General features: G+C 43.3%; 2 protein-coding genes across 9 annotated transcripts in view; one reads left to right on the top strand and one right to left on the bottom strand.

Annotated features, from left to right (window-relative positions):
- The window catches only part of POU2F1 (POU class 2 homeobox 1), a 208,078-nt gene extending 194,603 nt beyond the window's left edge, over positions 1–13,475 (top strand). For all 6 annotated transcript variants that reach the window (XM_024250012.3, XM_054526023.2, XM_054526041.2 and 3 more), the window contains one exon: positions 1,618–13,475. In XM_024250012.3, the coding sequence (XP_024105780.1) occupies positions 1,618–1,928 (311 nt within the window). In that variant the 3' untranslated portion in view covers positions 1,929–13,475. The remainder of the gene's footprint in view (positions 1–1,617) is intronic.
- Positions 13,476–16,810: 3,335 nt separating this feature from the next.
- CD247 (CD247 molecule) overlaps positions 16,811–24,311 on the bottom strand; it is an 87,491-nt gene continuing 79,990 nt past the window's right edge. For 2 of the 3 annotated variants that reach the window (XM_054525995.2, XM_054526004.2), the window contains exons 5-8: positions 21,195–21,230; positions 20,171–20,227; positions 19,202–19,243; positions 16,811–17,927 (exon numbers count right to left, since the gene is read on the bottom strand). In XM_054525995.2, the coding sequence (XP_054381970.1) occupies positions 17,862–17,927; positions 19,202–19,243; positions 20,171–20,227; positions 21,195–21,230 (201 nt within the window). In that variant the 3' untranslated portion in view covers positions 16,811–17,861. The remainder of the gene's footprint in view (positions 17,928–19,201; positions 19,244–20,170; positions 20,228–21,194; positions 21,231–24,311) is intronic. The other variant, XM_054525998.2, reaches the window with a different exon arrangement.

The raw sequence follows: 24,311 nt of genomic DNA, 5'->3' as shown, positions 1-24,311 counted from the left end.
GCCATGAGTTCAAGACTGCAGTGTGCAATGATCATGCCTGTGAATAGCCATTGCACCCCAGCGTGGGCAACACAGTGAAACCCTGTTTCTTAAAAAAAAAAAAAAAAAAAAAAAAAAAAATTAAAGTGTTTTGTGCATAAATGAGAATTCTCAGGGCCAAAAATAGCTATTAGCCAACCTAAATTAAGATGAATATTTCACAGGTAATGTCTCTAACAGTGTACTAGAGAATGTTAATTACAGACAAAACCAAACCATGGCCTAGATTACCTTACATTATATTGACTTTCTGATTGACTAAATCATACCTGAATTGGTTAGCTCTAAAGCTTTCGTTATATAATATTTTTTTTTTACAATAGAATTTGTGATAAATCACTTTTTCTTCTGCTTTATTGAATGTTTCTGTGCTGTGGTGATACTACAAAGGCAAAATGTCTTCCCAAGGGCATGATTGACACTCTGAAAAGATACTAAGTTTGGAATCTCAGAAAAACTTCAAGCTGCACTAAGTCTCACTGTCCTGTACTATTTGTATGAGCAAGGCCAAAGTCAGAGGCACTCCCTTCAGCTATATTTTATGTAAGAAATCAACCAAATGTGTAATGCCGTTAGAAAATCCCTCAAATCTACATGTAGGAGTGAGGTTATATGGCTAGGGAGATTTAGGAATGTTGCCAGACAACAGGTTGAGATACTAAATGAGAGTCTCAATTATTTTAAATAAAATGTTGATGATGCCTTCTTTGGCGAAGCAACAGCATCATAGAAAATTTCTCACCCATTAAAGCACATCCTAGCCTTAGATCACCCACCTACATCATTATGTCTGATTTCCTGCTACAATAGATTCATCATTCTCCTTTGCACAAGTCATAGAAATCAAATATTTAGCCTCAGGAAGTGACAAATTAATTATACCTTTTACTTTATTTGGTGATACATAATTTATTTTAGAACTAAAGCCTTTTTGCAAGATGGTTTTCATCTTGCATATCATAATATAAAGCAGTGGTCCCCAACCTTTTTGGCACCGTGGACCGGTTTTCTGGAAGACAATTTTTCCACAGCCGCAGTGCGGTGGGGTGGTTTCTGGATGACACTGTTTCCACCTCAGATCGTGCTCTATGAGAATCTAATGCCGCCACTGATCTAACAGGAGGCAGGCCTCAGGCTGTAATGCCCACCACTCACCTCCTATTGTTAATGCTTTAATCACTTTAGCTAGTTTGTCCTTTGAACAGAGGTAGTTTAAAATCAGCAGTCTTCATTAAAGACAAAATTATTGGATTTATCAAATATGTCTAGGTAAATGAAATAAACTGGTGATTTCAAGACCGGAACATGACTCTAATTCATTAGACAGTTACTAGCTGTCTTCTACCCCTGCTCGTTCCCATTAAATTAGACATTTCAGTCTTTTAGGCACTTCAAAATTATAAATAACTACAATTGGTATCAATATAGCACTGTGTTTGAGAAAAAAAATTCAGTGAAGGGCTATACTTTTTCCTGGTGAGTTGTAGGAAAATGATAGACTTTAATGTGTTATTTGGCTTCTCCAGGATGATGTTAATGTTTTCATTCCTGCCTGTTTTGGGGGGTTTTTGTCTGTAGCTCTTGCTTCTGGTGGCTCTCTTCCAATAACATCACTTGATGCAACTGGGAACCTGGTATTTGCCAATGCAGGAGGAGCCCCCAACATCGTGACTGCCCCTCTGTTCCTGAACCCTCAGAACCTCTCTCTGCTCACCAGCAACCCCGTTAGCTTGGTCTCTGCCGCCGCAGCATCTGCAGGGAACTCTGCACCTGTAGCCAGCCTTCACGCCACCTCCACCTCTGCTGAGTCCATCCAGAACTCTCTCTTCACAGTGGCCTCTGCCAGCGGGGCTGCATCCACCACCACCACCGCCTCCAAGGCACAGTGAGCTGGGCGGAGCTGGGCTGCCAGAAGCCTTTTTCACTCTGCGGTGTGATTGGACTGCCAGCCAGGTTAATAAACTGAAAAATGTGATTGGCTTCCTCTCGCCGTGTTGTGAGGGCAAAGGAGAGAAGGGAGAAAAAAAAAAAAAACCACACACACACAAACACATACACACATACCAGAAAAAGAAAGAAAGGATGGAGACGGGACATTTGCCTAATTTTGTAATAAAACACTGTCTTTTCAGGATTGCTTCATGGATTGGAGAACTTTCTAACCAAAAATTAAAAAAAAAAAAAAAAGAAACAAAAAAATCAAAAACAAACAAAAATAAGTGAAAGGACTACTTATCATTTCCAGCAGTCATGATGACAAGTTAAGGTGGGTTACCAATTCCAATATAGGAAGGGGATTTCTTGTTTGTCTAAATTTCTTTTTTTCTTAAAAAAAAAAAAGTCATTTTTATGGGTCTGTTGTACAGGCCATTAAGTCATAACAAGGTGTTTATAATCGTATCAATTGTGTTGGGGGTTCCTTTCTTAACTGGTACAATTTAGGCAGGCCTGTATTACTGTATTATTATTGTTGTTGTTGTTATTGTTTTATATATATATAGTTTGGACATGTTTATTATCTCTTGCTCCTGGATCCTATTTCAGTGAGCTCCCACACTGTGGGGAGGGAGGGTTTTGGGGTAAGGGGAGACTTCTGTTCTTAACTGTGGGGAATGTTCTTGCTGGTTTCCTTATCCTTGATGACTCTTACAGAGGTGCTAGAAAATTATTTTCTTTTGCCACTTATGCAAGAGGCTTGGTGCAGAAGCTGAAGGCAGTGTGTGCAAACACTCCCATTCCACACACGCCCCTTCCCCTCCCCACATCAGGTGGTGCCTTTGGAGCACTTTTGTGTAGGAAGGAATTCCTGCTGAACTGTAGCTCTCACTCACCCCCAAATCATTGAATGACCCTGAGGCCCAGTTCCTGTGGTGCAACAGTGCTGCTTTCTGCTACTTTCAATGGGAACAGCTGTACATGTTGCAGGGCAGGATTTGGTTCCCAAGAGCAAAGACTACTGCAGACACCTGACTTGGTGGTTCTCCTGATTTCTTATCTCCTGAAAAATGCTCCTACTGTTGGTGTGTTTGTTTGTTTGTTCCATTTTGTGGAAGTTTTTCATCCAAACTTTAACTAACTTGGCAAAGAAAAAAACTGACTTATTGAAATTGGGAAACTTTTCCCTTCTTTTATTTTCTAATGGAATTCTACTAGACTATTTTCCATTGATAATGTATACAAAAGAGGTGTCATGAGAAGAGTGTAAGGTTACCACCTTTTCCTCTAGAGAGCCACAGACTTCCTTTCCACCGGATGGTTTATAAATTCCTCTAACCCTGAGATTCTTCTTGGTTCTCTGACTAAAGGAGGCACTTATTAGCCGGGCTGGGATCTGTAGAACCTTTCAAGAAGGACTTTGAGCAGGAACTTTGCACACACCTTAAGTGTCTCCTTGGTTTGTTCGTGATGCTCCTGCTAGGTAGGTCTAAATGGCAATACACATCTCTTTATTCAATGTAGAAAGTAATTAGCTCTGTAATTATTTTCAGGGTGTTTCTAGACTATATAAATGAGCCCATTGAAAAGGAAGAGCTTGTGAAAGTGGATGAAGAGGAATAAGGGTAACTTGGAGATTAAATTCCCCTTTCTGTCAGTGTACTGTTATTATGCCATCTGTACCAAAAAATTTTCCAAAAGACTGGATCACTGCAGTGCAGCTCATCTAAGTTCCCCTTCTTATTGGAGTTAAAGGTTCCCATTTGGTGGCTGTGGGTGCTTGCTTAAATCTCTGGTGGTCCCAAGACTGCACTTTTTCTCCCTTTCGAGCTGGGGATGTAGAGAGAACTTACTGGTGATTTTTATTCTGATTGCTTTTGTTTGTGTCCACAAGGGAGCTTGGATTCTGTCTGGATACTTGTCTCTCTTTACCATTGTCCGGTAAGGCAGTAAATACAGACACAACATGTACGTTTGTGTGTGATTCAAGTGGGAGACAGTCTGTTAAAAGGTCAGAAACATTTTAGTCCCCTTTTAAATTTTTCTTTTAGTTTATTTCTATCTTGTTTTATTTCACAGATATTTAATTACCACCCCTAAATTTCCTCCTCTTACCCTTCACCTTCCCTAAAATCCTTCCAAAATCAGTGAACTGCAAGCAGGGAAACTAACAAATGTCCATTCACCCTTTTTGTGTGGTGTGTTTTTTATGTTTTATTTTGTTTTTTAACTAAGCTTGAACCAAAGTCAATTTTTAGCAAGCTGCTGTACTAATGGACTAGTTGATAACGTGCAGTTCAGACACATCGAGGAGATAGATGCTACTGACAATTTCTTTTTCATTTGTCTTTATTAATTTTATATAAAAGTTGCTGCTTGTTTTTAATCTTTTATGTTGGTAAATTGTAATATCCTCTGGGCAGACATTAACTTGATGTTTAACTAGTTTATTAGGTTGGTGTGTAAATAGAATGACAATGTCAATTACTAATTTCTCTCCTCTCCATTCACTTTTTCTCTGTTGTAGTTAAATTTAATCTTCTATCCTGACTTGACATCTCTACCTTTAGTCTGTGCAAATGATTTTAGGGCTATCAGTAATGCTGTAGCTGCCCATAAGAATGAGTCCCTCCCTCGGGAGTGGTGAAACTTAGAAGGAAGGATTCAGGGAGGAAAATGCTGGTGCCCACTATACTGGATTAGAAGTTATAGCATTAATTTCTCAAAATTGCTACCAAAGGAAGTGTGGAGTCCCAAGGGACTCAAGCTCGGTGAGGTAAGACAAAGGGCAAGGAAAGGCTGTTTGGGTGTTCTTTTTTTTCCCCACATATGGTTTAGAAAATGATCCCTTTCCCAAACAAAACTCACCAACAGACTTTAATATTAGAAAAGATACTAAGCTTTAAATGTCAATACAATACAATACAATTCCCTGCCCTGTCTATATTTTCTACTCAATTTGGGATAAGGGGATTTTATGTGAAGCACTTGATGAGGGTAGACCAGCATAAAAAATCTGTTTAAAAGAAGAAATAATCTTTAGGAAAAGATAAATCTTTAGATAAAAATAAATCTAAAGATAAATCTTTAGATAAAATTTTTTCTCTTTTTTTACTTATTTAAAAATAAGTTGTGAAATGAAAGGTACATTTACACATGTACACACGAAACACTAATATAGCTTTTTGGTGATGGTTTAGTTTAAAATCAACTCCCTATCCATCATCCCTAGATATTCTACTTATCATATTGCTTCATGAACACCTTAGTCATTTTTTCTTTACGTATATTTTTTTTATCATCTCAAGAAATGCATTTTGAATTGAATGAACTATCTTCTAAGCTAAGGTACTCAAATTTAACTTTTAGCCACCTTATATGGGAGAGCCTGGAAACTAAAGGGGGCCAGGGACCGTTTGACCAAAAAGAGGTGTTTGGTGGAGTTTCTGCATTTTAAAGAAGAAAGGCCAGAGAGGTCATCACAATTCACTGTATTATTCTTTTTTTCACCTTAATGTTTATGCAAATTTTATTTTATATTTCTGAATTTGGTTAGCACATACTAAGCCAAAGACTATTCTAAATGCATTTATAGTGAATACTATATATGCCCATGGTAATGGGTCCTCCCTAAGGAGTGGTGAATGTAATTGTGTGAATCCTGCTTATCACAAGTGGTGCAATTTGGTCATAAACTTTATTTATAGTACATCTGAATAACAGAGCAGAAAGACCTAAAAAAGGGCTTCTCACAGGAACAATATTACTATGTTGTTCTAAGAAAAAATGAGTGCTGTATTAGTTTAAGTGTTTCTGAAGTTCTATAGGCAGCATTTTAGAATTAAGAATTGTGTAGATCCATTAACTGATAGAATTCACATGTCCTTTTATTTGTTATCAGAAAGATCAATACTATCCCAATTTATTCAACTTGTTACCCAAGAAATGGAACCAAAGGAATCCAACTTTCATTTTGTGTAGAATCATACCTATTTATACTTAATGCTAGCACTGTAAGAAATAAATCTTTTTTGTTTAAAAAAGGGAAGATAAGATTAAAGATTCTTAGTGAGATCATCTTGCCAATTTGTTGTACATCTCTCATTCATTATTGGGGAAAAAAAAGCACAACTATACCTCTTTAATGTTATTTTCTTCCATTATCCCTCATTTATTTGGAAAGATAAGGGAAACCTTGTCTGTATTATCCAGAAGCACAGATATTTGCTTGACACAATATTTAAATTCAGCCCAATCTTTAACATTAAAAAATTTTCTTTTTAACTTGCTGGAAAAGTCGGATACATTGGCAAATATAGGGAATTCATGTCTTTTTTGTTTTGTTTTGTTTTTCTGGTCTTGTTCTGTTGCCTAGGCTGGAGTGCAATGGCACAATCTCGGCTCACTGCAACCTCTGCCTCCCGGGTTCAAGCAATTCTCCTGCCTCAGCCTCCCAAGTAGCTGGGATTACAGGCGCCCACCACTGCACCCGGCTGATTTTTGTATTTTTAGTAGGGCGGGGTTTCTCCGTGTTGGCCAGGCTTTTTGAACTCCTGACCTCAGGTGATCCACCCGCCTCGGCCTCCCAAAGTGCTGGGATTACAGGCGTGAGCCACTGCGCCCATCCTCATGTCAATTTTTAAAGTGATAAATCCTGATATTATACATTGCAATTAGTGTAGAATAAACGCTTGGCTTATAGAACTCTCTGTTCTTAGTCTAAAGCTGTTCCCAAACCAGGTCATCCTCATGAAACATTCTTGACCAAGAAAAAAGATAAGGTCATTGAGACAGGAAGACAGAGGAAAAGCCTCTTGCTGTTGTTTCTTCCCAAGAAAGGAGAAGCCTGCCAGGGAGAAGTCAGTAGTATCACTGACTCACCCTATCACTGAGTGTAGGGTGTGGTAGCAAGGAGGAGGCAGGGAATTCATGCTGACAGGTGGCTCTGGCCTGGCTCTTGGGGGGCCTTCCGAAGACCAGTCTGCAGTTTGAGGAAGGGCCCCAACAATTCATTTGGAGAGCTTGGCCAAATACTTTCTCATTAAATCAGCACCTAAACTTGATGAACTTAAAGTTTGTTTATTAGAGTTGAAAACATTAAAAGATGACTGATACTAATGGGAGAAAAATACTAAAGACCCAAAATTTAAAATTTTCCAAAATGGACAAGAGTTGATGGGTTAATTTGCTCATAACTGATATGAGTTTGCTTTTATGTGTGTGTGGAAAGCATTTAATGTGTGATGCTGTTCATAGTCCTGGCTATTTGATGTCATTTTCAGTTTTACAACATTTTGAGGATGACACTTTATAAAATGGTAAATCTTTCTCAGCGTTTACAAACTTGGCTTTTGAGAAGGGAAAAATCCTCTTTGCTATTTCTGTAAGAAGAATAACTGAGATCAGCTATTATATAGGTTCGCGTGGATGGTGTACACAATACAAATGTAAACTTGGACAGGAATAGGATAAATAAATTGCTTTCATCATAAAGGCCAATCATCCATTTCTTAATCCAAAGAGATTAAATATAAATAGGACACCCCTGAGATTTCCAGTAAGGTATTTGAAAGAATTCCACTGGGAGGACAGGGAATATATTTTTTCTCAGAGCGTCCAGTTTGTACCCAGTTTTCTGTATGGTTTGTGAACTGTAGCTTTTAAAAAAAAAATTATTTTGTAGTTTTCTTCTAACCTTATTCATTAAGTAGTTCCTTGTTTTGGCCCTTCTACTCTTGGCCTTAGCTAAAAGCAGTAAATGTGAGTGAATTTTATGTTGATTGTGTCATCTGGATCTCCTTTCCTTCCCTTCTTTTTCTCGTTGAATGGTGGTACCTTAATTTGGGTAACAGCTAGCTTCTGGCACCTTCATAAAATACCTCAGAATAGCTTAGCATTGTTGCAAAACTGGTTTTAAACTAAAAACCAAATAAATAAATGAAAAAATTTTATAAATAGTGGAAGTAATTCTAGCTGTAGCATTTAGTTGAACTAATGTTTATTATGATCGATAAACAAGATTGATGCTGTATGTATTTGGGATCCTGTTTATAGGTTACAATTTATAGGGTTAGGGAGGGTTGGGTGGGGGAAGAGGAGATGTTGATTATGTTAGAAGGAAAACATTGCTCGTGTGTGTGTTTGTTTTTTCTTATATCTGTCTTGCCAAAGGAAACTTGATTTTCCCTGTGATTGGCTTTGGCTTCTCTGTGGTCTGATCTGCAGCAGTGTGTGGTGGCATGCAGGTAACATATGGGGTGTCCAGTAGGTTCAGGGACCCTGAGGGTGCATTTACATCCCTTCCTATGGTTGCCCATGCCCCCCAGACCCTGCCAACCTCTCCTAATGATTCATTACCTCTGTACATAGCAAAAGCATAGACAAAGGATGAATGTGTGAATGCCTGGATGTGCAGTTGAGAAATAGAGGCAGAAATAGACATGCACCAATTAATTTGGAGCCAAGAGGTGAGTGATCGATATATCTTAAATCTAGGAAAGTTAAAGTGAAACAGGTTCTTTGTGTTGCCCTCTGTCAAGTTACTGAATGTTGTGCTAATAACACAACATTTTAAAACCTTACTTACTTTCCTCATACCAAGGCTAGTTCTTTCTAGACCAAAAACACAAACAGGATAAAAAGCAAACCAAGAAGTTGAAAGCTAACCTGCCCACCTCACCCCTGTGATATAAAGTGTGACCCTTAAGGATTGGTTGGTGGGATTGAGGAGAGAATTATTCTTGGTGGGAACATGAATGAGAAATGATGCTGGCTTAGGAAAAATTACAAGCCCTTTCTGCCCATACTCTGGGACAAACTTTCTTGGCTCCCTGAGTTCGGATATAGACTGTATCTCCAGAAAGGCTATTTTTTTAAATGAATGATCTCACAGAACTTAAGTGGGATTTGGTTTAGATACCAAAGACACTGCTAATGTCATTGCTTATCCTTAAGTTTTCAAAACAGGCAGAGGGAATAGGAGCAAAAAGCCAAAATTTGGAAAAGCTTTACTTTATCTCTTTCCTTCCCTTTTCCCCTTTTCCCAGTCCCCTGCTTTTTGAAGGAAGTCTTCTTGGTTGTCCTGGCTTTGGAAAAGAGATTTATTTTGTTTTGCTCTGCTGGCTCTTTAAAGATGGATAGTTGCTCAGTGTAGCAGTGATGTTCTTGGAATTGCTGAGAAATTTGGGGAGGACAAAAGATAGGGGTAGAATTTTTTCATTATTTCCCTTTATCTAATACTTTTAAATAGAACCAACACAGCCTATATGAGTTCAGACAATATTTAGATGTGGTATCTCCATCTGTCTCCTGTAAAAGATAAGAATTTTCAAGAACAGGATTACGTGGAAAACCAAAAGATCTTCCCTTACTCTCCTATAAATATTTTGTTCCAAATGTTTTTATATATGGGCTCTAGGGAGTCAAGTAGTTCATTGTTTTGGTGTACTATTGATAGGACACAGAAAGGGAGAGAGGGTAAAGAAATACATCGCTCTCTGAATATTGCATCAAAAATGATCAGGTTGCAGAACTTCATGAAAACTTTACTAATAATCTTATTCTGACATTATGTAAAGGTGGTATTAATATTGTATGACTTTTCAAAGTGCTAGATAGGTTTATAAGTAAGTAATAGGGATGTTGAAGATTAGAGCACTTGAAACAGAAGTTCTGGGAAAATAAGGTGTGTGTAATGGAACACCGCTTTGAGCACAGAAACAAAGGTCCCTTGGACCTGGTAGGGAAGATGTGATTTATGATTGTTTCTGTGTCCCTGTATCTGCCCACCCTGCACAGGGCTCCACCACCCAGGGCCACCTTCTGGTTTAAACCCAGGACTCTGTCAAAAAGTTAAGACCCCAAAACTAATTTCCTGTAAAAAACATTGAGGACTGCTGCAAAGTTTTCCCATGTTTTCTTTGTGTACTTGTTCATCATTGTATAAGTTAGCCACAGCTTCACAAGAGCAGCTTAAGGCTTCTTTCATAAATTGGCAGTGGCATTGAGTTCTCAAACATATCCCAAAGTCTGCAGGCAGACAGCTGGATACAGCGCTGTGTATAAAATGAGACGTCCAAACACTTGAGTTTCTTAAGATCGGGATCTCTTTCAAATGAAAAAGGACAGGGCCAAGTAGAGAAAAGACTTTGTGCTACCACCCGGCCTTAATGAGTCTCATGGTCTAAAAGTATAGGAAGAAATGAAATGCACTTTCAGAAGCTAAAATGACAGTGTCTGCTACAAAAGGCTGTAGTTGTAGACAGTCGGGGATGCCATGTCCTTGGTTCCATTCCTGCGTGAGTCTGCAGAAGGCACACACTTTGTAAGAGTAGAGCGGACTAGTGCCAGCCTGAATAGGTTTAAAACTGCAAACAGTTGGAGAACATGGAACAGGTTGGTGCAGGGAGCCTAAGATTTTGCAATCATATTATAACATTGGCTTTTGACAACATAAGTGTATCTTCCCTAAGGTCAGGTCAGGGAAAGAAAGACTTCCAGCTTCTTACCTCTGCGTGCATGGGCACGTGTGCATTGCTCAGTCCACAGGAGGTCTCACTCCGCAGGAAACGCTCTCCTCCCGCATTAGTCTGTACTTCCATCCCCTCATCTGTGGTAGTAGTGAAGGCTAGGTGAGTAAGCGTGGGCTGTTCTACCCACCAGAAGTCCAGGAGCTGTTGTATACCTCATTTCTAACTCGTGACCGAGTGACTTGCTTTAACTTTCTCGAAACCCTACAGAGTTGCCAAGTCTGCCCTCCCTCCTCAGTCATGTTAAACTCTGGCCTATAGCATCATGGGACCTGTAGCCTAGGGTGGGACCCCCTAAAGCCTCTGAATGTCGCTGCTTAAAAGCTACTGCAAACTGAGGGCAAATTGCAATCTTCTATTCCTTTTTGTTGCAAGGGGTCTTCACAGGTCTCTTAACATCTACCTTCCCTGCCACCCTGCCTTTAGGGGCTGGCCAGCTATCCACACCCCTAACCCACCCTGTGTTTCTGACAGCTGGCCACACGTCAACTTCTGTACTTGCCTTTTCCTTGGTGGGTAGAGGCCAACCCCTTCTCCTCTGAGGCCTCAGGGTTCTGTTTCTTTTCAGGACTTTGGGTAGAAGGGAAGACACCAAAGGCTCCTTTAAGCTGACTGCTGCATACACATTTCACTTTTTTTCCTTTGACATGACCAAAAATATCCAAATATTTAAGTTTATTATTATTATTAATATTATTATTATTTGACAATCTTATATCCAATGGGCTCTCTAGAAGCTGCATCCCCAGCCCTTTCACCTTTTCTTTGAATGTAGTTCCCAACCTTCAATTCCCACCCCTAATTCTGACAAAAAGCTTAGCCAGGTCATGATACTGCTGCTATAAGCCAGGGGAGGGTGGTTTCTTTGTTTTGTTTTGTTTTGTTTTGTTTTTTAAATTTCCAGCCAAAACCAAAGATTTCTTAATGATTGTATAAACTCAAAACAAACAAAAGAACCAAAGAAAAGGGAAGTCTTCAGCATCAGTCCAGTCTGTGGTGTCCTGGCACTTAGAAGAGTGAGGCCAGGGAAGGTGGGGCGGGGGGACCCTCTGACTGGATCAGAAAGGGCAGGCAAGCTGTTTTCCACCTTCCAGGGTCCAGCACAGGTGCATGCCCCTAGCTTTGGCCCTCACAAACTTGTGAGCATGCCCTGAAACAAATTGGCATTTCAGATTTTCCAAAACAAAAGTCAAAAAACCCCATCACCACCATCATCCACCCTACACCAACCAGGGTCACTATGGGGACTTAGCACAGGGCCTAGGGAGGGTGGGAGCTGCTGCTAGACTGGCCCGAGGACTCCACAGAGTGGGGGACGTTGAAGACACTGGCGCACGATTGGCTGCTCTGCTGGGTGCTTTAACCTCTGGGGCTGGGCGAATGCACGCCACGGTGCCCTTCTGAGCCTTTTTTCTCTTTTCCTGTACTGGAACTGCTTGGAAGTGGCTGTCCTGTTTGTGAGAAAACATGCAGAAAGATTATCAAGCTTTTCATTTCTCTTTATTGTAGTTTTCTTTCCTTTTTGCAGCACCACTGTGCAACTATGCATTGTACTTCACAACCTTTTGTGCTAGGTAGATGCCTGTGACTTTTTAACTTGGGGGGTGGGGGGATTGCAAATGAAGGAACTTTTTACATGGATCTTTTTAATCTCAGTTGATTGGGGGAGGGGGGTACTTGGTTCTTGGGTCATACAAGCTCTATCCCAAAGCAAAATCCAAATGTTAATAATATTAGCCTGATGCAGATACCAAAGATAATTTCTTTCCTGCAGAACCTTAGACTCGTGTATTAAGTACGATTACCCAGCACTTGCATTAGTCTAACCTCAGTAATTCCAAAGCTTAGATGTATATTTTGGTATATTTCTGGGATATTAAAAAAAAATGTCGTTTAACTTCTTGTTTGTTTCAGTGTAATGCTCTTAAAGTCATAGCATGAAAATAATTGAACTGTCCTATTCTTAGTAGTTTGAAATAATAGTATTTTTGTATGTTTTGGGTGTGTCTATGTATGTATTAACATAACAGTTTTCACTGCCTAGGTGTTCATAATAAAAAAATGAAAAAAGTTCTGAGTGTACATAATATTCAATAATAATCTCCCACCAGGTGTCAATTTAGATTGCATATTCCTCATTACTGTTCCCAACTGAGATTTTGTTTTCTTTTAAAGAGACAGTGATCGTGTTTTTCTAAAGATGTTTTCTTTCTCTCTTTCAATATCTTAACTCACTTTTTTTTCTTCCTTTTTTGTCTTAATTATTAATTCAGGGGTGTTTGTCCACTGTTGTCAAAGGAGGGGCACAAGGGGAATTGGCCCCTTGGCCTCCTAGAACTTTTTGTTTTATGTACTTTAAAATGTGAGTTTGAGTTCTTCTTTGTGGAAACTTAAGATGTGGTGTAAATGATTCTTTCCAAAATTGTCCAGCAGCTTTAATGAGGCAGTGACAATTCTGAGGTGGTTTATTGGGAGTCCTTCTACATTTCTCTTAAATAACTCTGCACTCTGGGTGGCTATTGTGTAGCCTTACTGCCCCAGAGTGCCTGTTAGCCAAATATTTCCCCTCTGATAGGAATATTTTCTAAGAATCAGCTGATAACTTGCTTGCTGGACCTTGTTATCTGTGCCCCTGGGAGACACACGTTTTCTTGGTTTTGAAAACCTGAAACACAGGCAACTTTACATTTTGGGGAATTAGCTGATGCCTCCTGAGGCCTGAGGAGGTGGCGGGGAATATGAGCGGTGCTGTCTCTCTCAAAGTGCCCTTTAGATGATTCCCCCTCCTAGGGCTGCCTGCAGGGGCTGTAGGCTTGGGAAAGATTGTGTAGGTGACAGTGAATCAGAATGAAATGGTAGATTTTGTGTAGATGCATTTGTCTGCTGTAATTTTTTATATATATATTAAACTTACTGTAACTGTACAGTTCATTTCTGTTGTAAAACATCATTAAACCATTTTCCAAGTGTTTTCACATTGTTGGAGTTTCTTTGAAATTGCTGTGTTGGTATTCTGGATGCTTCACATACACATTCTCAGACTCTTCGCATAATTCAGCTTCCAAATTATTTTTTCCAAGTGCTCTCAAGAACCCCAGAATCACCATAAGCACCCTGGTTCCTGCCCCACTCCACCCTTCCTCCTGCACTCCAGGGGGAGCTATGGCCACTGCATTTCTCCCTCCCAGACCCTCAGTGTGGTTTCGTGGGACCCTGAGTAGCAGTAGTCTCCTTCAGGCCCAAGTACTTCGTGTGATCAAACACGCAGGCCCGTGATTGATCCTGCAAGGGAGCTCTTCAAAGCTCCATCTCACTGTGTATTTGACTGCAGAGCTGGGACCGAACTCAACTTTTTCCAAATTTATTGTTTAAACTGCACTGCCCCTCTCACATTTCTTGCCAAGTCCTGAACATTCATTGGGTGGGGGCCGGGTGGGGGGGTCCTCTGAAGGAAGGTAACCCTGAACTTGGCATCTGGTCCTCCTCCTGTTCGAGGTTGCACAACTTAGCTTCTTCAGACTTATAAATACTACTTAGCATTTAGTGTCTTACTACAATTCATTCATTTCATGAAAAGGAAAGTTTGAATTTTAAAATGAATTCCCCACAGAGAGAAGGCTTCAGCTTACTGAAGAACCTGGGGAAGTTGTCTATCACGTGCTGGCCATCTGACAGGCATTCTTGAATTAGATGATATGGAGAGCCGTTGTCGCAAGATGTGCTCGCTCTCCTGGAAAGGGACCAAAATGGGAAGACAAATGGTGGGTCCTTTTCTCTCTGCTCCTTTATCATAGAATTTCTATTTTTCCATTCCATTCCTTAGATATATGGTTTACATTTCAGTTTGTAGAGTTATTTTCTTAAAATAATGTCAAGTTTTTAACAGAAATCCTGTTTTTGAGATAGTGTCGTGCTCACAGACTTAGCAAGCAAAACTCGTTTGTCATATCCTAAGGAATGAGGATAAACAACTTGATGAGATTGTTACCCCTGTAGTCCTTTGTGAAAAAGTTGTTAAATTCTAACCCATTTCCAGGTTTGTATACAAAGCTGAATTATCTATGGCAGGATGTGAATAATATCTGCCCTTACTCTTTTGTTTTTGGAGGGACTTATATCTCTCCAAAGACCCAGGTTGAAGTTAACAGGAAATCCAGTGTTAGGACTCAGTCATGGGTTCATAAAAGTAGTTGTTGATCAACAACTGAAATGTCCAGCACCAAGCAACCAAAACACATCACAAGTTATTCACAGACAGTTTGAGGCCTGTGGCTAAACAGTTGGCCAAATGACAAGGCTTTAAATCACCCCGAAAGTTGTCCTCTTAGCCTAAGTAGGTCATCTGCCATTTTTTCTCTGCCAAGCCAGGCTTTGCAGTTTTGAGTATTTCTCTGTTTATAGGAACATTTTAAACTAGTAACCTTGGATCTTATTCCAAGAATGACCTCAAATTATATTCTAAGAAGAAAAGCAATCAGAAATATTCATATCTTATCTCTGAGTTTAGTGACATTTGAATAAATGTTTGAAAAATATCGAAAGCTTCCATCATTATATATAATGTGTTTCCTCAATACAAGTAAAATTCCATGTTTCCTTGATTCTAAGCACATCTTCACATTTTAACCCATGAAACAGATCTACATCTTACGATGGATATTTAGTGTTTTTGCCCTTGAAATAAGTTGATATATCAATAACCAACAGTGTCTTAGGATGGAGGGAGTGCAGTTGTGCTGTGGAGAAGGCATTGCCAGACCTCAGGAAAGGCAGGAACCCTGACAGTTCCAGGGCTAGCCACTCCCCTCGGATTCCGGGCTTTGCTCTCTCGGAAACTGGTTTCTCAGCCCTGCTTCTGTGAGCACGTCTCAGTTCTCCCCCAGCTTGCTGTCTGTGTGGTTACCTTGCATGTAGCCTGATATGGCCCACACCCCAGGTTAGCTCTAGCACCATAGGTCACTGCCCACTGCCAGCTTTTCTTTTTGCCTCTTTAGACATATGTTATAAAAAAGATATATATATTATATAATATATAATGTATATATAATATATATAATATAATAATTATATATGTGTGTGTGTGTGTGTGTGTATATATATATATATATTTTTTTTTTTTTTTTGAGATAGGGTCTCCCTCTGTTACCCAGGCTGGATTTCGGCTCACTGCAGCCTTGACCTCCTGTGCTCAAGCGATCCTCTAGCTTCAGCATCCCGAGTAGCGAGGAACACAGGCACATGCCACCATGCCCAGCTGTATTTTGTTGTAGAGACGGGGTCCTCCTGTTTTGCCCAGGCTGGTCTCAAACTCCTAGGCTCAAAGGATTCTCCTGCCTCAGCCTCACAAAGTGCTGGGATTACAGGCATGAGCCACCATGCCCAGACTAAGACATATTCTTGACAGAATTGGATCGACTCACTTTTTTCAAACCAGCCATCCAGGTCACACAGCCTGTATACATGTCAGCTGACCTTGAAACTTGGTCTAGCACAAGCCCTCGGTGTGAGAGGCACTCTCTTTCACTAATAGATGAACCAGACTTCAGTTTTAAAAGCCCAGTGAGTAGCAGAATTCCCCTGAGGCCAAGTTACAAATCAGATGCCTTCTCCTTATGAGTTGCCTGTGAATTGTTAAATATGCCTAGCGATGATGCGCTTGGCTCCTGTTGGAATCCCAGATTTTCAGGGGCTTTTAACAGTCATGGTCTTGGATTTCCTTTTTGAAAATGTCAAGGTATAGATTTCAGTCTTTACACAATATTAGTTGGTGGGCTTGTTGAATTGGGGCCTTATAGCCACTACAGTTAGAGGAAATACTGCTAGGGACAGGGCCACCTTTTGTGAGGGAAACACCTAAAAGACTTGTCCTCCATCCCTCCCTCAAACCCTATGCACTGAGACATTTTGCACTGTGGCATCAGCTGCTGTGCATAACTTCCGGACACCTTCTGCTCACGTGCTGCCTATTCCGATGCCTGAGTGCCAGGACAGCCTTTCACGCTTGTTTTCCTGCACCCGACAAGCTGGTGCCGTGCTGCAGGGCTCCTTTCCCATAGCCCTCTCTGTCTAAGGCACAGCCACCCAGTCGGGATGCCCGGCCCACTTGCCCTGTGCGACGCCACCCATATGGCCGCATTCCGGGCCGCAGGATGCACCTGCGCTCATGTGCTCATTCCCAGGAACTGTCCTGTTCTCATCCGAGAATCAGCAGTTTTGCTCCCCTCCTCCCCCAAGGGCAACCTGCTGATTTACTGATGACTAAATTGCCATTACAAGCTTGACTGCTGAAATAAAGCTTAGAGTAAAGCTGCATTTTCACTGAAGTATTTATTATGCAAAATAGGAAGGCTTTAGCATGCCAGTATAAATTAAAACAGTAGAAAAAAAGCAGAGCAGAAAGCGTTTTCCATCCATGGCCTGTGCCCTGTAATGACACAGCAGTGTCCTAGTACATTGACTGGGGTTTTTCCTGTCCTGCCACTGTCCGCTGGGCAGTCATAGGTCCCATGTGTTGGGTCTTCCTGCGAGGCCTTCACAAAGATGATTTTGTCATTCGCTGAAAGCGTGAAGTGAATCAACGGCCTCCTCTTGCTCCGCAGCACTTTATTCACACTGTGTAACCACACTGTTTTTTATGCCACTTTGTGCACAGCTCATCAAGGTCAGTCTGTTCATCTTCCGGCCCCCGTAGCACGTGGTACAGTTCAATGGTGCGGCACAGAGGCCTGAGGCAGGGAGGCTCCCGCTGCCCTCGCAGGCCCTGGCTGACCCTCCCCTACCCGCCCACCTTCCCATGCCCCTGCAGCTCCCTGGGTGCACCTGGCCTAGGCTCCTTTCCATCTGCCCCTCTGCCCGGCCCTCTCGTCAGGGAGGCACAACATGGCCCAGTACAGTTACCTTGAAAGGAGGTGAAGGTGACAACAGAAGCCAAATTTACAGCAGGAGTGAAGCCACTCAGACACTGACAGAATGATACAGACATTAGGGCATGTGCTAGCATCTGCGCTTTCTCTGGGAACTTTACAAAACAGACTCAACAACTCAGCTGTGAGAGGCAGTGTGCCGGCCTCCCAGGGAGAAGGAGGAACCGCCAGGAAACAGGTCTACCTGCACCACCAGCAAACCAGAGGGCCCAAGGCCAGGGCCGTAAGCCCTGGGGGTACACTCCCTTAAAGAGTGCAGGGACAACAGTCTGTGTGTGATGGTTTGGAGCCAAATATGACCAAAGCATCCTGTACATAAAGGGGAATACTTCAGTGGCTGAGAAGATGAGTGAACCGGGTTGTAAATGCTTCATCCTGTGTCTCATAATCTGGGCGTCTGCAGGTCTAGCCTTTGAGTGGTGAAATCCCCTGGCTGTTAGCGAGGGGGCAGGGCCTGCATGTGAAGGGCATCATAGGTGTCCTTGGTGGCTGTACTGAGACCCTGGTGAAAGCAAATCAGAAAACAAGAGTGAGTCAGTAGCCTGTGTAGGCAGGAGCCAACCCAGAGGCCAACAGGTGTCTCTGCAGCACAGCCCCGTGACCACCCACCCAGCCTCCAGAGGCCCAGGAATAATCCCCCTGACCCCACGGGCGGGAGCCTTGGCTGCAACAGCTTCGTTGGTAGATGGGTTCTGTGCCCTGCCGGGAATGGCCTTGCAGCAACTCCTTTCCAGCTAAATTCACACCCTTCTTCTCAGCTCCTCAAATGCTGTGCCTTACAGTGCTTTGGCCCCGCCAACTTCCTGTTGGGCCTAAGAGAAAGGAGTCTCCCACCTCCCATATTGGGCAGGAATCAGGGTGGAGGGCCCAGGCCTGCTCCAGAGAATATGCTGTCCCTGACACCTGGGCCCAAAGGAAGCTTGGACTTGTCACAGGGAGAAGAGGGGCTCTTTGGCCTCAGCCCTTTGTGAGCCTCCTTCCCGTCCCAGGCCCGGTGATTCTCGTATTTTCTTGGTCAGGAACAGGCCCACAAGGCTGGCCCCAAACCTGCTGGAATGCCTGTCCCCCTGGTCCGGGGGCCAGGAAGGAGACGGATCAACAGCAGCCACACACAGGTAAATTTCTGGGGCCCTTTTGATATCACTCAACTCAGGCAAGCTGGGTATCCTGACACTAGAGTCAGAAGAACGAGCTATGAACAGCCCATGGGAGTCAGAAGGAGAGAAATGACAATCTGCTGGGGATCATACTTTAGAGAAGTAGGTTGACCGTGCTTAGTTTGCATAATTGCCTGCACTGATTTGCAAAAACCAGGCACCTAACTACATAACATTTTCTTTTTGAAGCTGCCATTTTTCTTAGCTTTTTTTCCTTCAGTCTTCCCAGCCAACCGCTCATCTTACTAGGCCTAAGGAAATGATGCAGAGTGAGGGTTCTACAAGAACCCAAAAAGGCAGGATAATCATTTGTGTGGTCCTTTGCCTCCATCTGCATGTGCAGGGAGGCCGCGTACCCTCTGGACAGCTGCTGCTCTGTCTGCCATGGCCAAGCAAGGCATGGTTGGAGCCAAGTAATTCGCTTGAGTGGCCGAGTCCCAGCTGTGCTCCAGGGACTTATTGGCAGTGGCGTTGCCGCTGGCCTAAATGGGTGTCTTGGGCTTGCCCTGCCCAGCTGTTGGCAAGAGCTGTTGCCACCAGCAGGCAAAATGTGGGGGCCTTGATCTTGCCCATTGTCAGGTGGTGCCCCTTCCACAGAAGGGACGCCGGCAGCTCCTACCTGGTAAAGGCCATCGTGCCCCTTGCCCCTCCGGCGCTGGTTCTTTGGGAGTGAAATGAGAAAAGGATTAGAAAGTCAGGCAGTCAGTAGTGGCATTTCTGCTCAAGGGTCCCTCCCAAGGTACCCAGGAAGTCAGAGGTAACTGTCTCCCAGCAGCACCCCTGCCCCTGGGAAAGAAGGATCCTCAGGCCCCAGGTCAGACCTTCATCTCTGCAGAGTAAGGGGAGGCCTGGCCATGATGGGGCTTGGGTTTGCTCCATCCCACTCAGATCCTCACAGACATCAGATTCCTAAGGTCTAGGGCCCACAGGACCTATGTTGCCCACTGCTTAGATAAATGGGCCTCTCTTCAGCTCTTAAAGTTCTTGGCTAGTCATTTTTGCTCACTGACAACCAGCTGTTTTGAGCAGTTACGAGCTCTGGCATAGTCAGTTCCATCACGTGCCCGTTTACCAGCTAGAAGACCTTGGGTAAGTCACTTAACCTCCTTGTGCCTCGCAGGGCACATGTTTCTTATTGGGTTGTTGTGGGAATTAAATAAAACTACAGAGAACCCCTGCTTGGAAGGGGTCAATGCTTCACTCTCACCATTTTGAAATTCTTAATTGTTGATGAACAAGGGGGTCCCACGTTTTCATGTTGCCCTGGGACCTGTGGTCCTGATCACTGAACACGGCAGCACATATTAAGCACTCGATGCTTCCTGTTATTAAAACGGACCTGCTTTTGCAAAGCTTAGGCTGTCATAGAATCTAGATTTGGTTTTCAGTACTGAAAGAGCATCAGCCCTTCCTTAGGTTCTTATGTTCTGCCCGACTGGGTGACAGTCAGGTTCGCCTTCACCTCTGATGGCCAACACATGGGCGTTTGCAGCTGGGATGAGAAGTGGATGGGAAAGGAGGCCTGCAGCATGCGTGTCTGGAGGACCAAGAGGAACTCCCTCGGGAATTAAGAAACAGCAACACTCACCTCGCCTTTCATCCCAATCTCACTGTAGGCCTCCGCCATCTTATCTTTCTGCAGTGCCTGCAGAAGAGGAGTGGAACACTGATTTTTACCAACTAATGCAAAAAGCAGCAGGCTCCCCTACAAGAGGAAGCTTCTTGATCCCTAAGTTGGCAGCAGTGGCAGGGAGGGAGGGCTCCCACAATCAAGGCTCCAAACCTTATGCACCCAAACTTCTCTGCCCACAACCAGCTCCAGCCCACCCCCCTCGTCCTCAGCCCTTTGGAGTCTCCTCCGAGCTGCCAGCTGTTTGCACTGAGCTAAGGAGCTCAAGTTAGGCTCTAAAAGATAGGAGGTGGAGTTCTAGACAAAGACATGGAGACTGGGCAAAACAAGGGCTCACCTGGAGCCCCAGAATCATTTATCTGAGCAAGTTGTCTCTTTACACAGCCAAACGGGCTGTAGATCAACCCTCCCTCCCTGCAGAAGGGGCGGGGAGGCATCTCCTTCACAGGAGGCTGCCACCTGCAAGGGTCTCCTGCATGGCAACGCAGAGCGACAATCAGGGTTCAGGGTCACACCCAGGAGGGTGAGGTTGGCCTTCCTATAAGGGGGAACACTCAGAAGACTTCAGCACCCAGGACAGGAGCCCCTTGAAGGGGCCGGCCACCTCGTCCTTGCCTAGCTTGACCTTGCTGTGTCCCCCTACACCCCAGGCTGATCAACCTGGGAACTCCAGCAGCAGGGGTCGGAGAGGGAGGGAAGGGAGATTACTCGGCACTTTTCAGCTAAGGAGACTTTCTAGAAGCAGGTGCTGCTGCAGGCCGCAAGCAGGTGAGACATTACTCGATCCAAGAAGGGAAGGTCTAGGCAGACAAAGACCACAGAGTGAAGAGCAACCGCCTTCCTCTGGAGCCCTCCTCCAGCCCTTCCTCCAGCCCTTCCTCTGGAGCCCTCTTCCAGTCCTTCCTCCAGCCCTTCCTCTGGAGCCCTCCTCGAGCCCTTCCTCCAACTTTCCAAGGTCAAATGTGAGGTCTCCTCTACTCACATTGTACAGGCCTTCCTGAGGGTTCTTCCTTCTCTGCTAGGAAAATCAAAGGGAAGACATTAGAGGGAGATAAACACAAACCCAAGCCATGAAAGTACAGCAAACCCCATCCTGCCCCCTGACTGCAGTTCCCTGGGGCTCTGTCCTCTGCCTCTCTCCTCCCTGTGCTACCCCAGCCCTGCCTAGGCCACTGTTGGGGCCCTTACGGCACTACATGGCTCATACTTGGTTACCTGCAGTTGGATACACACTTCGCTCTTCCAGAGGGGCCCACCCAACCCCAGCATTGCCCAGGGCAGGCCATCCGGACGCCTGCAGATTGTCCCTTTGCAGACAGACCCCCACACACATCACAAGCTGACAAGTGGGACTTTTGGCTGAAGACAAAAGGTGTCACATACCATCATTTGGAGCAGGGCCAGCCGCTGGTAGTGAGTGCCTACTGAAAGGTGCCCTCCCCACACCCTCCTAGTCCTGACAAGAGGAGAGGAGGTAAGATAAACTTGGATGGTGGGGGTGAGGAGTAGTCAATGAAATCAACAGCTTCTCTACTGCCCATTCACTCTAGCAACAACACAACCAGCACAGGGATCAGCCTGGACGGGGGCTGGATGGACAGGCGTGACCACTGGCAGCATCTGGCAGCACTGCCCTTACACCAGGACAGCCCTGGTCTTTGTCCTGAGCCCTGCGCTTAAGAGGACCCTAACAAGCCAAATTTAACAACACATTAAAAGGATCATTCACTGTGATCAAGTGGGATTAATCCCTGGGATGCAAGGATGGTTCAACAAATGAAATCAATAAACATGATACACCACATTAACAGAATGAAGAACAAAAATCATGATCATCTCACTAGATGCAGGAAAAGCATTTGACAAAATTTAACATCCTTCCATGCTAAAAACTCTCAACAAATTAGGTATAGAAGGAATGTGCCTCCACACAATAAAGGCCACATATGACCAATCCACAGCTAACACCACACTCAGCAGGGAAAAGTTGAAGCCTTTCCTCCCTTTCTTCTAAGATCTGAAACAAGACAAAGATGCCCACACTCACTACTTCTATTCAATATAGTAACATAGGTCCCAGCCGAGCAATTAGCAAAAGGTGCCAAGAATATACAATGGGAAATGAATGGTCTCTTCAATAAATGGTGTTGGAAAAACTGGATATCCACATGCAAAATAAGGAAATTGGACCTTATCTCACACCATATACAAAAATCAACTCAAAATGGATTACAGACTTAAACATAAGGCCTGAAACTGTAAAACTTCCATAATAAATCATAGGTGAATAGACATTTCTCAAAAGAAGACATATAAATGGCTAAGAGATACATGAAAAAATGCTTAACATCACTAACCATTAGGGAGATAAAAAGTAAAACCACAATGAGATCACCTCACACTTGTTAGGGTGGGCATTACCAAAAAGACAAAAGACAACAATAGTTGGCGAGGATGGAAAGAAAACGAAACCCTTGAACACTCTTGGTGGGAATGTAAATTTATACAACCATTATGGAAAACAGTATTGAGGCTCCACAAAAAACTAAAAATAGAACTACCATATGACCCAACAATCCCACTTCTGGGTATTTACCCAAAAGATTTGAAGTCGGCTTGTTGAAGAAATGTCTATACGCCCATGTTGATTGTAGCACTATTAACAATAACCACGGCCAGGCGCGGGGGCTCATGCCTGTGATTGCAAATTGTAGCCCTATTAACAATAACCAAGGCTGGGTGTGGTGGCTCACGCCTGGAATGGCAGCACTTTGGTTGGCTGAGGCAGGCAGATCACTCGAGGTCGAAAGTTCGAGACCAGCCTGACCAATATGAAGAAACCTCGTCTCTACTAAAAAACTACAAAATTAGCCAAGCGTGGTGGCGCATGCCTGTAATCCCAGCTACTCGGGAGGCTGAGGCAGGAGAATTGCTTGAACCCAAGAGGCAGAGGTTGTGGTGAGCCGAGACTGTGCCATTGCACTCCAGCCTGGGCAACAAAAGCTAAATGCTGTCTCAAAAAAAAAAAAAAAAAGAAAAGAAAAAAAAAAGAAACCAATAACCAAGTTATGGAATCAACGTAAGTGTCCATCAAAGAATGAACAGATAAAGAGACTGTGGAACATAGACACAATAGAATACTATTCAGCTTTTAAAAAGGAAGAAATTCTGTTATTCACTCTAACATGGATGGAACTAGAGACCATTATGCTAAGTGAAATCAGCCAGGCACAGAAAGACAAACACTCCATGTTCTCACCTATATGTGGAATCTAAAACAGTTTAACTTACTGAAGCATGGACAAGTAGCATGATGTTTACCAGAGGCTGGGGAATGGGGGGAATGGGGAGATGATAGTCACAGGCTACAAAGCCTCAATTAGGAAGAGTAATTTATTTTTAGATCAACAGCACAACATGCTGAATATAGCTAATACGTGAGTACTATACATTTTAATATCTCTAAGAGTAAGTTGCTAATGTTCTCATCACAAAAAAGTTAAATATTTGAAGTGATAAATATGTTAATTAGCTTAATTTAATCATTTCATGTTATATTCAAAAATCATAACAATACTTCGTACCCCATAAATATATAGAACTATAATTTGTCAATATAAAATAAATAGAAAGAGAGAGAAAGACATAGGAAGGAAGGAAGGGAGGAAGGAAGGAAGGAAGGAAAGAAGGAAGGAAGGAAGGAAGGAAGGAAGGAAGGAAGGAAGGAAGGAAGGAAATCAGAATGAAGGGGAAAAAACAAAGAGGACCCTACCCTACTGTAGTGTCATCCAGCTGCTCCTCTACCCACAGGGTATAGTGTCTACAAAGCCAAGAGGTCAAAGCCCCCCAGGGACCATACCCCAACCATATGTGGGTTATCCAGGGAGTCTTGCGCCCTTCCTGTATGGACCTCTTCACAAGGTTTGTCCTCCTGGGGCAGATGGTGCCACCTTGTGTGCATCTCAGGATGGCCAAGGAGCAGTTTGAGGGGAAGTGGGTAGAGCTTAGACATGAGCAGTGGGGTGCCACGTCCGGGGGTGAGGCCCCTTGAGATGCAGAATGGACCCAAGGAGGAAGGAAGAGGGTGCGGCAGCAAGTG

The sequence above is a fragment of the Pongo abelii genome, chromosome 1, assembly GCF_028885655.2.
Source record: "Pongo abelii isolate AG06213 chromosome 1, NHGRI_mPonAbe1-v2.0_pri, whole genome shotgun sequence".
Classification (NCBI taxonomy): domain Eukaryota; kingdom Metazoa; phylum Chordata; class Mammalia; order Primates; family Hominidae; genus Pongo; species Pongo abelii.
Note: the sequence above shows the minus strand (reverse complement) of the source record. Positions and strands in the feature narration are given on the sequence as shown.